Source organism: Colobus angolensis, unplaced genomic scaffold (genome assembly GCF_000951035.1).
Source record: "Colobus angolensis palliatus isolate OR3802 unplaced genomic scaffold, Cang.pa_1.0 Scaffold176, whole genome shotgun sequence".
Lineage (NCBI taxonomy): Eukaryota > Metazoa > Chordata > Mammalia > Primates > Cercopithecidae > Colobus > Colobus angolensis.
Window position 1 is genome coordinate 3,875,151 of NW_012114888.1, and position 14,180 is coordinate 3,889,330.

General features: G+C 50.9%; 1 protein-coding gene across 1 annotated transcript in view; it reads left to right on the forward strand.

Annotated features, from left to right (window-relative positions):
- Window positions 1–10,313, forward strand: part of USP11 (ubiquitin specific peptidase 11) — a 16,289-nt gene extending 5,976 nt beyond the window's left edge. The window contains 21 exon segments of the mRNA XM_011938709.1: window positions 1,056–1,165; window positions 1,337–1,467; window positions 1,780–1,897; window positions 2,294–2,439; window positions 2,581–2,642; window positions 2,768–2,870; window positions 3,271–3,444; window positions 3,535–3,693; window positions 4,076–4,300; window positions 4,434–4,517; window positions 4,619–4,713; window positions 5,162–5,368; window positions 6,262–6,314; window positions 6,446–6,688; window positions 6,781–6,851; window positions 7,135–7,247; window positions 9,026–9,087; window positions 9,090–9,174; window positions 9,257–9,372; window positions 9,598–9,686; window positions 9,780–10,313. Coding sequence (XP_011794099.1) covers window positions 1,056–1,165; window positions 1,337–1,467; window positions 1,780–1,897; window positions 2,294–2,439; window positions 2,581–2,642; window positions 2,768–2,870; window positions 3,271–3,444; window positions 3,535–3,693; window positions 4,076–4,300; window positions 4,434–4,517; window positions 4,619–4,713; window positions 5,162–5,368; window positions 6,262–6,314; window positions 6,446–6,688; window positions 6,781–6,851; window positions 7,135–7,247; window positions 9,026–9,087; window positions 9,090–9,174; window positions 9,257–9,372; window positions 9,598–9,686; window positions 9,780–9,917 — 2,584 coding nt within the window. The 3' untranslated portion in view covers window positions 9,918–10,313.
- Window positions 10,314–14,180: the final 3,867 nt, after the last annotated feature.

Genomic DNA, 14,180 nt, shown 5'->3' on the forward strand with positions numbered 1-14,180 from the left:
ATCTCCTGACCTCGTGATCCACCCGTCTCGGCCTCCCAAAGTGCTGGGATTACAGGCTTGAGCCACCGCGCCCGGCCCAAAATTTTTAAGAGAACCATAAGCTCAGAAATTTATTATAAAGCCAAAATAAATTCTAAATTAAAAAATGAACCATAGCAATATGCAGTTCTTTTTTTTCTTTCTTTCTTTTTTTTTTTTGAGATGGAGTCTCGCTGTGTTGCACAGGCTGGAGTGCAGTGGTACAATCTCGGCTCACTGCAACTTCTGTCTCCAGGGTTCAAGTGATTCTCGTACCTCTGCCTCCCAAGTAGCTGGGATTACAGGCACGTGCCACCACGCCTGGCTAATTTTTTGTATTTTTAGTAGAGACGGTTTCGCCATGTCAGCCAGGCTGGTCTTGAACTCCTGACCTCAGGTGATCCACCAACCTCGACCTCCCAAAGTGCTGGGATTACTGGCGTGAGCCACTGTGCCCTGTCTTTTTTTTTTTATTTTGTTTTTCATTATGCAGTTTTTGAAGGAAAACCTTATGGTTCTTTTTAGCATTTTAAATTCTTCGCTCCTTTTAAGCAGATTTTCACGATTTATCAATCCAGTTCTTAGCTGAAGAATTATGCTTCCATTGATATATCCTTTAGAAACAAACACATAATGAATGGCTAAAGCCTTATAAAATTAGCTGCAGATGGCAGATACCTTGAGCCTGACTTAACTGGGTTATCCCACAGACTAATTCAAATGAATTATCTTTTATTCTAGAATAAAACCTCATGTTTCCTAGCACTATAAGTATGGACTTTTTGTTGGTTTGTTTGCCATTGTTGAGCACATTTTCTGTTTTTAATCAGATTTCTTTTTTAATACTAAGAAGTAATCTAACATACAAATCTGAGCTTCGCTGAATAAATTTTGCTTCTAATTTATTTTTATATGATGCTGAAACTTTTCATCTTAAATTATAATGTGTCGATACTTTCAGTCTGATGGGCATGGGAAGTTGTATAGCTAACCCTCAGCTACCCATGTAATACCCTTGTTACCTGTCTGGGCCCCAGGTTCCTTGTGGAGAAGCACTGGTATAAGCAGTGGGAGGCATACGTGCAGGGAGGGGACCAGGACTCCAGCACCTTTCCTGGCTGCATCAACAATGCCGCGCTCTTTCAAGGTACAAGGCCTCTGCCTCCTCCTCATCTTAGCCTTGGAGTTCTTTTCCCTTCCATCCCTACAGATGATCATAAGCCTATTCTGTGTGCTAGGTCACTGGTGGGGTGGCCAGAATTATTTGTCAGTTTCCTTTGCTAATTCTTCCTCTGCCATCTCCACCCCCGCCCCACAGATGAGATAAACTGGCGCCTCAAGGAGGGACTGGTGGAAGGCGAGGATTATGTGCTGCTCCCAGCAGCTGCTTGGCATTACCTGGTCAGCTGGTATGGTCTAGAGCATGGCCAGCCACCCATTGAACGCAAGGTATAGTGGATGGGGAGGGTGCATGGTGGGGAGTGGGTAGTAAAAAAGCCTTGTAGGCCCAGCATGGGTCCAGATCCTTGTATGCTGGGTAGATACACATATGTCTGCTCTCTTCCCCCTCCTAGCTCATCATACAGGTATCTTTGTGTGTCTGCTGTGTGTGTTCTCCTGTGTGGCTCCCTTTAGAGACCATTGTATATGTGTGTGTGTATGCTATGTGTGTAAAGCAGAGTGTGTGCTCCTCTCAGCTTAGAGGTCATAGCACCGTGTCTGTGTGGGTACACCTGTGTCTGCACCCCTCTACCCTTACAGGTCATAGAGCTGTCCAACATCCAGAAGGTCGAAGTGTACCCAGTAGAACTGCTGCTTGTCCGGCACAATGATTTGGGCAAATCTCACACTGTTCAGTTCAGCCATACCGATTCTATTGGTGAGTCTGAGGGTCACAGAATGGGTTGGTGTTCCTAGCTACTGGTCCCAGCTCAGTGACTTGAGGATGCATAGAGTTAAACTGTAGCTGACTGAGAAGGCACTGGTCAGACTTTGGAAGACCCAGAAGGCATTGGCTAAATTGGGTGGAGGCACTGAGGGGATCTCCTAGAGTCCTGAGGGTATGTGCGCTACATTCCAGTGGCTTACATGGTGTGGCAGAGGATATTTGCTGGAAGTCTCCAGTCTGGAGTTGTGGGCCAGTCATTTGGAGATTGATTGAGGACACAGGTATTGGGCAAGCATGTGAGGTCTGTAGGGATGTCAGGTATGCCCAGATGAATCGATCATTTTGGGTCTCACAAAGATCTTGAATGCACTCCATCACCCTGCACAGGCCTGGTATTGCGCACAGCTCGGGAGCGGTTTCTGGTGGAGCCCCAGGAAGATACGCGGCTTTGGGCCAAGAACTCAGAAGGCTCTTTGGATAGGTTGTATGACACACACATCACGGTTCTTGATGCGGCCCTTGAGACTGGGCAGGTAAGGATGGGGAGGGCTTTTCTGTTCAGGTGGACTGGCAGATAGATTCATCTGGCAGTACTCAGGTTGGGGGAAATTAAGGCTAGGTACCCATAATGTTCTCCATTAATACCTTTTCTTCTTTCTCTTTCTCCAACCCAGTTGATCATCATGGAGACCCGCAAGAAAGATGGCACTTGGCCCAGCGCACAGCTGCATGTCATGTGAGCCCTTGGGGTATCTGGTCCAGAGCGGGGGCGTCCCACAGTAGGCAAAATGATTTAGCCCATGAGCACATTGCACCCCCATGCAGCAGGCCCTCAGCTGACAGTTTCTCATCCAACCCCAGGAACAACAACATGTCGGAAGAGGATGAGGACTTCAAGGGCCAGCCAGGCATCTGTGGCCTCACCAATCTGGGCAACACGTGCTTCATGAACTCAGCCCTGCAGGTTGGGCCATTATAGTTGTGTCTGGCATAGCCACGGGGTTGGGCTTTGAGAGCTAAGGATTGGGGACAGAGCTGGGGTCCTAAGGGGACTACAGGGCAAGGGGTCAGGCTGAAAGCTAAGGCCCCACAAGTCTGAAATGACACGTCCACATTCATTCCTGAACTATCAGCCTCTTCTGCCAGCTTGTCCTTGTTTTCCCTCTTCTCTCCTCTGCTCTCACGTTCTTCCTTCTCGTGAAATCCTAATGCCTTCTCTCCCTTACTCTCCTGCTCCTCTCTCTCCTCCCTTCCCCTTCTCTCCCATTTTCCTCTCTCTTCCCTCCTGGCTTCTTTTTCTGTATCCTCACTTTGAACCTTCTGTCTCCCCTCTGCCTCATTCACCTGACCCCTGGCCCCTGCAGTGCCTCAGCAATGTGCCACAGCTCACCGAGTACTTCCTCAACAACTGCTACCTGGAGGAGCTCAACTTCCGCAACCCTCTGGGTATGAAGGGTGAGATTGCAGAGGCCTATGCAGACCTGGTGAAGCAGGCGTGGTCTGGCCACCACCGCTCCATCGTGCCACATGTGTTCAAGGTGTGACTCAACCCTGGGCACCCCCGACCCCCTACTTCTCTTGGCTCTCCTAACTCCCTGTCACTCTGATGACCCTGCCCATCTTCTTAGAACAAGGTCGGCCATTTTGCGTCCCAATTTCTGGGCTACCAGCAGCATGACTCTCAGGAGTTGCTCTCATTCCTCCTGGACGGGCTGCATGAGGACCTTAATCGGGTGAAGAAGAAGGAGTATGTGGAGCTGTGTGATGCTGCTGGGCGACCGGATCAGGTAGGCTGTCCCCGCATTTTGCAGTCCCATTAACACCACTAAGGCCTCTGCCTCGGGGATTTTCTGGCCTCCCTGGGATACTAACACACCACCATTTTCTGTTAAGTTCCTCTACCCTGACGTCAACTCCAGCTTCACTCCTAACCTTAGCTCCAATACCATATCTGCTGCCACACTCAACCCAGAGTGAACCCCAGCCCAGTCTCGTGCCCTAAATACCCCCAGTCTTGACCGTGAACATAGTCTCCGTGTATCCCTAGCTGGAGCTCTGCCTCTGGACTTTAGCAGTGGCCTTCCCCTTCACCCCATTTGAATGCAGCCCAAGGCATGATTTCCTCCTACCCTGGGCAAGCCCCACCACCCACCATGACACTATCAACAGGAGGTGGCACAGGAGGCGTGGCAAAACCACAAACGGCGGAACGATTCTGTGATCGTGGACACTTTCCATGGCCTCTTCAAGTCCACGCTGGTGTGCCCCGATTGTGGCAACGTATCTGTGACCTTCGACCCCTTCTGCTACCTCAGTGTTCCACTGCCTATCAGCCACAAGAGGGTCTTGGAGGTCTTCTTTATCCCCATGGATCCGCGCCGCAAGCCAGAGCAGGTGTGGGGGCAGTGCGGGCCTGGGGACATGATGAGAGACACGTAGAGTTTGATTAGCTGCCATAGTTCAAGGCTTCCTGCATTAACTCACCACAAGCCCTTTTGGTCTTTTGTGGATACTGTTTCTCCCTTAGCACCGGCTCGTGGTCCCCAAGAAAGGCAAGATCTCGGATCTGTGTGTGGCTCTGTCCAAACACATGGGTATCTCGCCAGAGAGGGTGAGACTGCAGGAGGCTGGATGGGATTCTGGGGCAAGGAGGCAGGAGGGCCTGGGGAGGCCATGCAGACTAACAGCCCCCTCTCCGTATCCCATTCCTAGATGATGGTGGCTGATGTCTTCAGTCACCGCTTCTATAAGCTCTATCAGCTGGAAGAGCCTCTGAGCAGCATCTTGGACCGCGATGATATCTTCGTGTGAGTGGGGATGACGGAGAGATGGCAGTCCCTCAGGAACTTGGTCCACTTCCTTTTGTATGGTCCTGCCTTAACCACCTTCTCTCTTCCCTGCTCTGCCTCATTCACTGGGCACCTGCCCTGCGCAGAGCTTCAGCCACGTGCCTTAGGAGGCTGAGGCAAGAGAATGGCGTGAACCCAAGGGGCGGAGTTTGCAGTGAGCCAAGATCATGCCACTGCACTCCTGCCTGGGCAACAGGGTGAAACTCCATCTCAAAAATAAAGAAAGAAAGAGAGAGAGAGAGAGAGAGAGAGAGAAGAGAGAGGAGGTGGGGAGAGAGAGAAAGAAAGAAAAGAAAGAAAAAAAAATACTTTCAGGCTGTGAAGATGAGTGGGTGAGGCAGCCACGGCAGAGTTAGGGAGTCTCTGGGGGCCCTGATCAGGTGTGCCTGCTCTCCACCCCGCACAGCTATGAGGTGTCGGGTCGCATTGAGGCCATCGAGGGCTCGAGAGAGGACATCGTGGTTCCTGTCTACCTGTGGGAGCGCACCCCTGCCCATGACTGCAACAACTCCTACTATGGCCTGATGCTTTTTGGGCACCCCCTCCTGGTATCAGTGCCCCGGGACCGCTTCACCTGGGAGGGCCTGTATAACGTCCTGATGTACCGGCTCTCGTAAGTGTCCTCTTCCCCAGGGGCGGGGGTGGTGGGGTCTGAACTCCAACTTGGGTGTTTAGCTGCTTGTTTGACACCTCCCCTGCAACAAACGAAAGACAGTCCAAACTTTACATGGACATAGAAGAACTTGTAGGGTTTTTTCTGTCTCTAGACCTCTGGCTTTGCTACTGCCTCTCTTGGGTGCTAGGGATACAGAGGTGAACAAGATGCACAAAACACAGACAACTTCATCTTGTCTTCAGTTGTCTCTCCTGGGGTCAGTTGTCCTTCCTGGGAGAGTCTTGGTCTTTTGTCTTTTTGCTGACAAATTTTCATTGTGCCAAAAATCTACAGTCTTTACCGTGGCACACAAAACATTGTGTTATCAGAATTCTAGCCCCTCATCTTGTACTCAGAAGTCACTCCTTAGAGGCCTTCCCTGATGGGAAGTTACAGCTGGCATGTGCCTGTCTAGCAGTGGCTTATTAGACTAAAAGTCCACGCTCCACACACTTTTTTTTTTTTTTGAGATGGAGTCTTGCTCTGTTGCCCAGGCTGGAGTGCAGTGGCACAATCTGGTTCACTGCAACCTCCATCTCCTGGATTCAAGCAATTCTCCTGCCTCAGCCTCCCAAATAGCTGAGATTACAGCCGTGCGCCACCACGCCCAGCTAATCACACTCCACACCTCTGACTGGGACACAAGTTCCTTTATTCTCAGGCCGCTGCTGACAGCCTTGGCCTCTTCGTGCATTTACGCATCACCCCCTCAGCCCTCTCACACCTCAAATTCAGAATGGTTTACGTGTGGGTCTACCAATGACTTCCCGTTATCATCTAAGTAAAATCCTGGGCTCTATCCCCACTGTCCTTGTACCCCTGCCTTGGGAGTCTCCTCTGCTCTGTTGCAGACGCTATGTGACCAAACCCAACTCAGATGATGAGGACGATGGGGATGAGAAAGGTGAGGGGGCTAACAGTCAGTGGGCGGGGGCTCTGGGTTAGGTCTGACCCACACGGGGTTCGTCTAGGTGTGCATTGCAGCTTAGCACTTGAGGCTCATACCTTCCCATCTCTGACATCCTCCTGTCCTAGAAGATGACGAAGAGGATAAAGACGACGTCCCTGGGCCCTCAACTGGGGGCAGCCTCCGAGACCCTGAGCCAGAGCAGGCTGGGCCCAGCTCTGGAGTCACGAACAGGTGCCCCTTCCTCCTGGACAATTGCCTTGGCACATCTCAGTGGCCCCCAAGGCGACGGCGCAAGCAGCTATTCACCCTGCAGACGGTGAACTCCAATGGGACCAGTGACCGCACAACCTCCCCTGAAGAAGTCCATGGTATTCTCCTTTGGCTATCAGCGAGGGCTGGGGAGGCCGGAGGGGAGATTTCCTGGCAGCAGGAACCATGACCATCTCTCCCTCGCCCCCAGCCCAGCCATACATTGCTATTGACTGGGAGCCAGAGATGAAGAAGCGTTACTATGATGAGGTAGAGGCTGAGGTAAATGAGATCCCAGGGATGGGGGGTACTTTCAGCTCTTGCCTCTCAACTCGTCGTACGTCCTCCCCACAACTCCTCCAGCTGGGAACAGAGCCAAGAGATCCAGGTCGAGCCTGGTCTTGGGGCCTGAACACCTACTGAGAGCTCCAGGGCCTGAGGTTCCTAGCTTCAAAGTCGGTGCTCTGACCCACTCGGTGTGTGTCTCCCCTCCTGGGCCCCTATTCCCCATTTCTCCACCCGTCCTCACACCCGGCCACCTGGCCGTCTGCTCACCCAACCCTAGGGCTACGTGAAGCATGACTGCGTCGGGTACGTGATGAAGAAGGCTCCCGTGCGGCTGCAGGAGTGCATTGAGCTCTTCACCACTGTGGAGACCCTGGAGAAGGAAAACCCCTGGTGAGGGCCAGAGCGGGGCCTGTGTGTGGGGGTTTCATTGGATGGCACTACTATATTTAGCTTTTTTTTTCCCGAGACAGAATCTGGCTCTGTCACCCAGACTGAAGTGCAGTGGCGCAATCTCGGCTCGCTGCAACCTCTGCCTCCCAGGATCAAGCAATTCTCCTGCCTAAGCCTCCTGAGTAGCTGGGATTATAGGCACCCGTTACCATGCCTGGCTAATTTTTGTATTTTTAGTAGAAACAGGTTTCGCCACGTTGGCCAGGCTGGTCTCGAACACCTGACCTCAGGTGATCTTGTCTTCATCTTGTCTTCAGTTGTCTCTTCCAAAGTGCTGGAATTACAGGCGTGAGCCACCGCATCCGGCCTGTATTTAGCTTTTTAAATATACCTCTCTCCTCCCTCCTCCATGCTCAAACCTTTCCTGCTACCCTGGCCACTGATCCCCTGAGCAGACTCCTACCCCAGAGCCTTGACCTGGGCTGTTCCTTCTCCGGGAATGTTGTTTCCCAATGATCTATAGGACTTCACTCCTTATGATGCTGAGGTCTCCGATCAAACATGACCTCATCAGAGAGACCTCCTCTGACTACCCTGTTAAAAATCACCCTTCCCCACCATCCCCCTCCATCCCCTCTCTGTGCTCTTTTCTTCCTAGCCAAGCATTACTTTCTAGCTCAGCGATGCCACTTGATGTGATGCCTTCTATCCGCTTTTGTGTTTTGTCATCGTTACAGTCAACTCCTTGAGGGTGAAGACTTCAGTTCACTGTGTGTTGCTTCTACCTGTTTATAATAGTGTTGAGTGTTCGGTTCATGCTCAGTAGGCACTTGCAGAATAAACAAAAAGAGAACCAAAACCATACTCTCTAGTCTCAGAAATAAGGGCAGCATGTCCGTGGAGCAGAAATGGAACAAAAATACAAAATAGTTCCAAAGGGTTAAACAAGCAATCAGTAAATACTGCTGAATGAATGAATGACTAAAATATGAAGAGAGGAAACTAGAAGGATAGAGGTGGGCTCTCAAATAAGACTAGCATCTCATGGAGCAGAAATCAAACAAAAATGCAAACAGTAGTATGAGCGCATATAGAAAAGACAATCAGTGGCCGGGCGCGGTGGCTCAAGCCTGTAATCCCAGCACTTTGGGAGGCCGAGACGGGCGGATCACGTAAGGCTGAGGCAGGAGAATCACTTGAATCTGGGAGGCAGAGGTTGCAGTAAGCTGAGATTGGGCCATTCCCCCCCAGCCTGGGCCACAGAGCGAGACTCCGTCTCAAAAAAAAAAAAAAAAAAAAGACAATCAGTAAGCACTTGACGAGTGAGTGAAAGGATTTTAACAGGAACAGAGCAAACTAGAATACTTGATGGGCTAATAGTAAGAGCACTGTCTCTGTGAGCCAGACATGGCACATGAGAGGTAGTACAAAGGGCACACAGTAGGTGCTCAGAAAAAGTCTGTTTTGTCTGGGCATGCTGGCTCATGCCTGTCATCCCAGCACTTTGGGAGGCCGAGACAGGTGGATCACCTGAGGTCAGCCTGACCAACATGGCGAAACCCTGTCTCTATTAAAAATACAAAAATTAGCCGAGCATGGTGGTGCATGCCTGTAATTCCAACTACTCGGGAGAGTAAGGCAGGAGAATCCCTTGAACCCAGGAGGAGGAGGCTGCAGTGATCCAAGATCGTGCCACTGTACTCCAGCCTGGGCAACAGAGCGAGTCTCTGTCTCAAAAAAAGAAAAAGTCCGTTTGCTGACTTGGGCTCTGTCTGTAGGCACTGCCCCTCCTGCAAGCAGCACCAGCTGGCCACCAAGAAGCTGGACCTGTGGATGCTGCCTGTGTTCTCATTGTCCACCTGAAATGCTTTCCCTACACCAAGTTCTCCCGAGAGAAGCTGGACACCCTCGTGGAGTTTCCTATCCGGTCAGGGGCCAAGGAGAGGATGGCTGGGGGAAGGCAGGGAAAGGAGGGGATGCACCAGGATTAACCCTCTCCCCACCCACAGGGACCTGGACTTCTCTGAGTTTGTCATCCAGCCACAGAATGAGTCGAATCCAGAGCTGTACAAATACGACCTCATCGCGGTTTCCAACCATTATGGGGGCATGCGTGATGGACACTGTATGTGCCAGGCTGTGGGTGGGGCCTGCCGTGGGGGGCGATCAGAACACTGTATGTGCCAGGCTGTGGGTAGGGCCTGCTGGGGGGTGATCAGGACCTTCCCAGTGAGTGACTAGGGATGTGAGTCAGTGGTGAGGTTATCGTGGTGGGAGGAGTGACAGAGTGAATCTGGACACGTCCTAGGGGCAGGAAGGGAAGGTGAGGATAACTGTCTCTCCCTTTCAGACACAACATTTGCCTGCAATAAGGACAGCGGCCAGTGGCACTACTTTGATGACAACAGTGTCTCCCCTGTGAATGAGAATCAGATTGAGGTGTGACTTCCATCCTCCCTCGTCCCCTTCTTCCCTTCTGACTCCACCTTCCCACCCCTACAATCCACACTGACTCCTGTCCTCTCCCCACAGTCCAAGGCAGCCTATGTCCTCTTCTACCAACGCCAGGACGTGGCGCGACGCCTGCTGTCCCCGGCCGGCTCATCTGGCGCCCCAGCCTCCCCTGCCTGCAGCTCCCCACCCAGCTCTGAGTTCATGGATGTTAATTGAGAGCCCTGGGTCCTGCCACAGAAAAAAAAAAAAAAAGCTCTCTGCAATCTCACTTCTCGTGTCCACCTCTCTTCTCTTATTCGTGTTAGGTGCCCCCGCCAGACATTGCAGGCTTAGTCGTGGCTACTGTTTTCCTGTGCCGCTGCATCGCTCTCTCCCAGGAAAGAACAGGTCGTGTCTCCTCCTGGCAGTGCGCGCCCCGCCTGTGTTTGCCCTTCCGGCAGTTGACCCTCCCTTGTAGTCTTTATTTATGGTTGTGCCCTTCCCTCTCCTCAGCCCGGAGTGTTCTGCGTGGGTGGTGATGGGGGTTCACCTGAACACAGAGTGTATTTTCTTACTGAGGACCTGTACCTTTTGCTGTCTGTGTGTATATATAAAGCGCCAGTCTGCTCCCCACTCAGCAGTGTGGTTTTTTCCTCCGTGGCCTTAACTAAGCACCAGTTTTGTGCCTGTGTTCTGTGTTCTTATCAAAGGCCAGATGTGTGATGGGTGCAGCTCTGAGTGATTAATGAGCACCAGCTGTGGGCTGGGTGCTGCTGTTCTAAGTGCTTTGAAAGCACCCTCTGCGTGCCAGGCACGATTCCAAGCACCAATGGCATGCCTAGTTTTTTCCAAAACATTTTCCAAATATTGATACGTAATCCTCACAACAATCTCATGCAAGAGTTGTCATCGCCAGTTTCGGATGGGGATACTGAGGTACAGAGGTCACAGAATTGCTCACGGCCTGTCAGGAGGTCAGTATACCTCATGTGCTACCCTAGAGTCGGTGCCTGGAGGGGGTGCTTGGCTTGTCTGGACCCAGGACCGCTACTTAATCTGCAGACATGAGCTGCCCTACAGGCAATGTGGAAATGGAGCACGTGGAACGGATGCGTCCATGTGGGCAAATTTGTGGTTTGGGAACATAAAAATACTCTCAGGCCAGGTGCCACCTGTTATCTGAACACTCTGGGAGGCCAAGGCAGGAAGATCACTTGGGCCCTGGACGTTGAGGTTGCAGTGAGCTATGATCGTGCCACTTGCACTCCAGTCTGGGCCACAGAGTAAGACCCCATCTCAGAAAAGAAAGGATGCTATTCCCCAGACTACCTCACAGACCCCCGGTAGTGACCTCTGAGATTTTTGTCCCCCTGAGACCTCCTTTGGAGATGGTACATGCGCTTGGCAGACCAGCCAACCAGGACAAATGTGCTGTATATGTGTGGCCCCTGTTGTCAGCCCCCTCTCCCATCATGACCCCAGCTCCCACACCAGACAGGTTCCCTCCAACCTCACCCCAGACGACACTGAACACCTGCCCCAGGATCGACATAAATTAGCCATCCAACGCCTCACACTGATGGATGAAGGGAATCCTGATTGGTGGCAGCCGAGGGACCATTCCCATGGTCAGGGCCTCAACACTCCCTCCAGCCTTCTGCCTTTGCACTGGGTCTGGGCGTACCCACTGTGAGGGCCACTCAGCCCCAGCATCGCCACCCACAAACCTCCCAGTCACTCTGCTGACACAGGCAGGAATCAAGGCAGTTGCTCTGAGGAGCCCAGCTTAAACTGACAAGCAGAAGTAGGAATGGAAATACTACTTTCAGGTATGACTGGATCCAGGAACTCAAAAGCTGTCATCGAAGGCTCATGAAGACCCTATGACTGAAGCACTACAATCAGTCACCCCATTTTGCAGATAAGGAAGCAGGCATAAAGAGCTAGGTGAGAATGGGCTCTAAGGGCTGGGCGCAGTGGCTCACACCTGTAATGCCAGCACTTTGGCAAGCCGAGGTGGGTGGATCACCTGAGGTCAGGAGTTCGAGACCAGCCTGGCCAGCATGGCAAAAACCCATCTCTACTAAAAATACAAAAGTTACCCAGGCATGGTGGCACACGCCTGTAATCCCAGCCACTCAGGAGGCTGAGGCAGGACAATTGCTTGAACCCAGGAGGCGGAGGCTGCAGTGATCCGAGATTGCGCCACTGCACTCCAGCCTGGGTGAGAGTGAGACTCTGTCACAACAAAAACAAGGAATTGTAAGTACAGGAATGTCTCCTTACTGGTAATCAGTCCCAGACCAAGCCCACCTAAAGTAAATTCATTTAAAATTACTTCCCTACCTAACCAAAGATGTCTTGAATCAAGACATGTGTGAGACTCAGGAGAAATAAGAGACAGCTGGCTCACGCCTATAATCCCAGCATTTTGGGAGGCCGAGGCAGGCAGATTACTTGAGGTCAGGAGTTGGAAACCAGCCTGTCCAACATGGCGAAAACCCATCTCTACTAAAACACAAAAATTAGGCAGTCATGGTGGCACGTGCCTGTAGTCCCAGCTACTGGGAGGGTCAGGCAGAATTGCTTGAACTGGGGAGGTGGAGGTTGCAGTGAGCTGAGATAGCAACAGTGCACTCCAGCCTGGGCAACAGAGCAAGACTCCATCTCACAAAAAAAAAAAAAAAAAAAACGGATATCATACTAAAGAACAGAAAACAGGTGGACAAATAGAAAGCACATACATAACAATTTGCAAATAAGATCTCTGCTCCCTCCAGTTCAAGGGAGGGAACTGGGAATGAGGCAACTGCTTTTGAGACTGACCAAGATTGCCATCGTGCCAGGCAGACAGTGAGGAAGGGCAAGTAAAATGCCACAATACTCCTGTTTTGAAGATGGCTTTTTCTTGGTTGGACAGTTGCTGTAAACTTTTGACCATTGTATTAGTCTGTTCTCACACTGCTATAAAAAAATACCTGAGACTGGGTAATTTATAAAGAAAAGAGGCTTAATTGGCTCATGGTTCTGCAGGCTCTACAGGAAGTATGGCTGAAAGGTCTTAGGAAACTTACAATCACCGTGGAAGGTGAAGGGGAAGCAGGCACGTCTTACCTGTCCTGGAGCAGGAGGAAGAGAGTGAAGTGGGGAGGTGCCACACACTTTTAAACAACCAGATGTCATGAGAAGTCACTATCGTGAGAATAGCAAGGGAGAAATCTGCCCCCATGATCCAATCACCTACCAGGTCACTCCTCTAACATTGGGGATTGCAATTCTGTATGAGAGTTGAGCAGAGACACAAGTCCAAACCATTATCAACTATTTTCCAGCACTCCGACACAGTTAGCTCTAACAATTCTGCTTGCTTTTTGATGATTCTGTTAAGGAGCCAGAGCCTGGAGCTTCTTAGTCTTTCATTTTGGTGACATCACTCCTCTTTTTTTGTTTTTGTTTTTTGTTGTTGATGTTTTTTGTTTGTTTGTTTGTTTGAGACAGAGTCTCACTCTGTTGTCCAGGCTGGAGTGCAGTGGCACAATCTCGGCTAACTACAAGTTCCGCCTCCAGGGTTCATGCCATTCTGCCTCAGCCTCCCAAGTAGCTGGGACTACAGGTGTGTGCCACCACACCCAGCTAATTTTTTCTATTTTTTGTATTTTTTATTTTGGAGACAGAGTCTTATTCTGTCACCCAGGCTGGAGTGCAATGGCGTGATCTCGGCTCACCGCAACCTCTGCCTCCCGGGTTCAAGCGATTCTCCTGCCTCAGCCTCCTGAGTAGCTGGGACTACAGGCACGCATCACCACATCCAGCTAATTTTTGTATTTTTAGTAGAGACAGGGTTTTACCATCTTGGCCAAGCTAGTCTCAAACTCCTGACCTCGTGATCCACCTGCCTCAGCCTCCCAAAATGCTGGGATTACAGGTGTGAGCCACCGTGCCCGGCCTAATTTTTTGTGTTTTTAGTAGAGACAGGGTTTCACCATGTTGGCCAGGATCATCTCAATCTCGATCTCATGACCTGCCTGCCTTGGCCTCCCAAAGTGCTGGGATTACAGGTGTGAACCACTGTGCCTAGCTGACATCACTCCTCTTGTGTCTTATGCGTTTTTTTTTTTTTCCCCACACACAACATGGATTTTTATCTTTTTTTTTTTTGGATATAGGATCTCACTATGTTGCCCAGCCTGGTCTCAAATTCCTGGGCTCAAGGGATCTTCCCTGCCTTAGCCTCTCAAGTGGCTGGAATTATAGGCCTGAGCCACTCCACTATGCCTAGTCCGCTTTATCTTTTCTTGGCTTATCAACCATAACTCTTGGATTTTTGGTTTGAGTTTCTTTTTTAATTTTTAGAGACAGGGTTTTACTCTGTTGCCTAGGCTGGAGTCCAGTGGTGCAATCACGGCTCACTGAAGCCTTGGCTTCCTGGGCTCAAGCAATCTTCCCAGTTCAGTCCCCCAAGTAGCTAGGACTACAGGCGTGTGCCACCGTGTCCAGCTA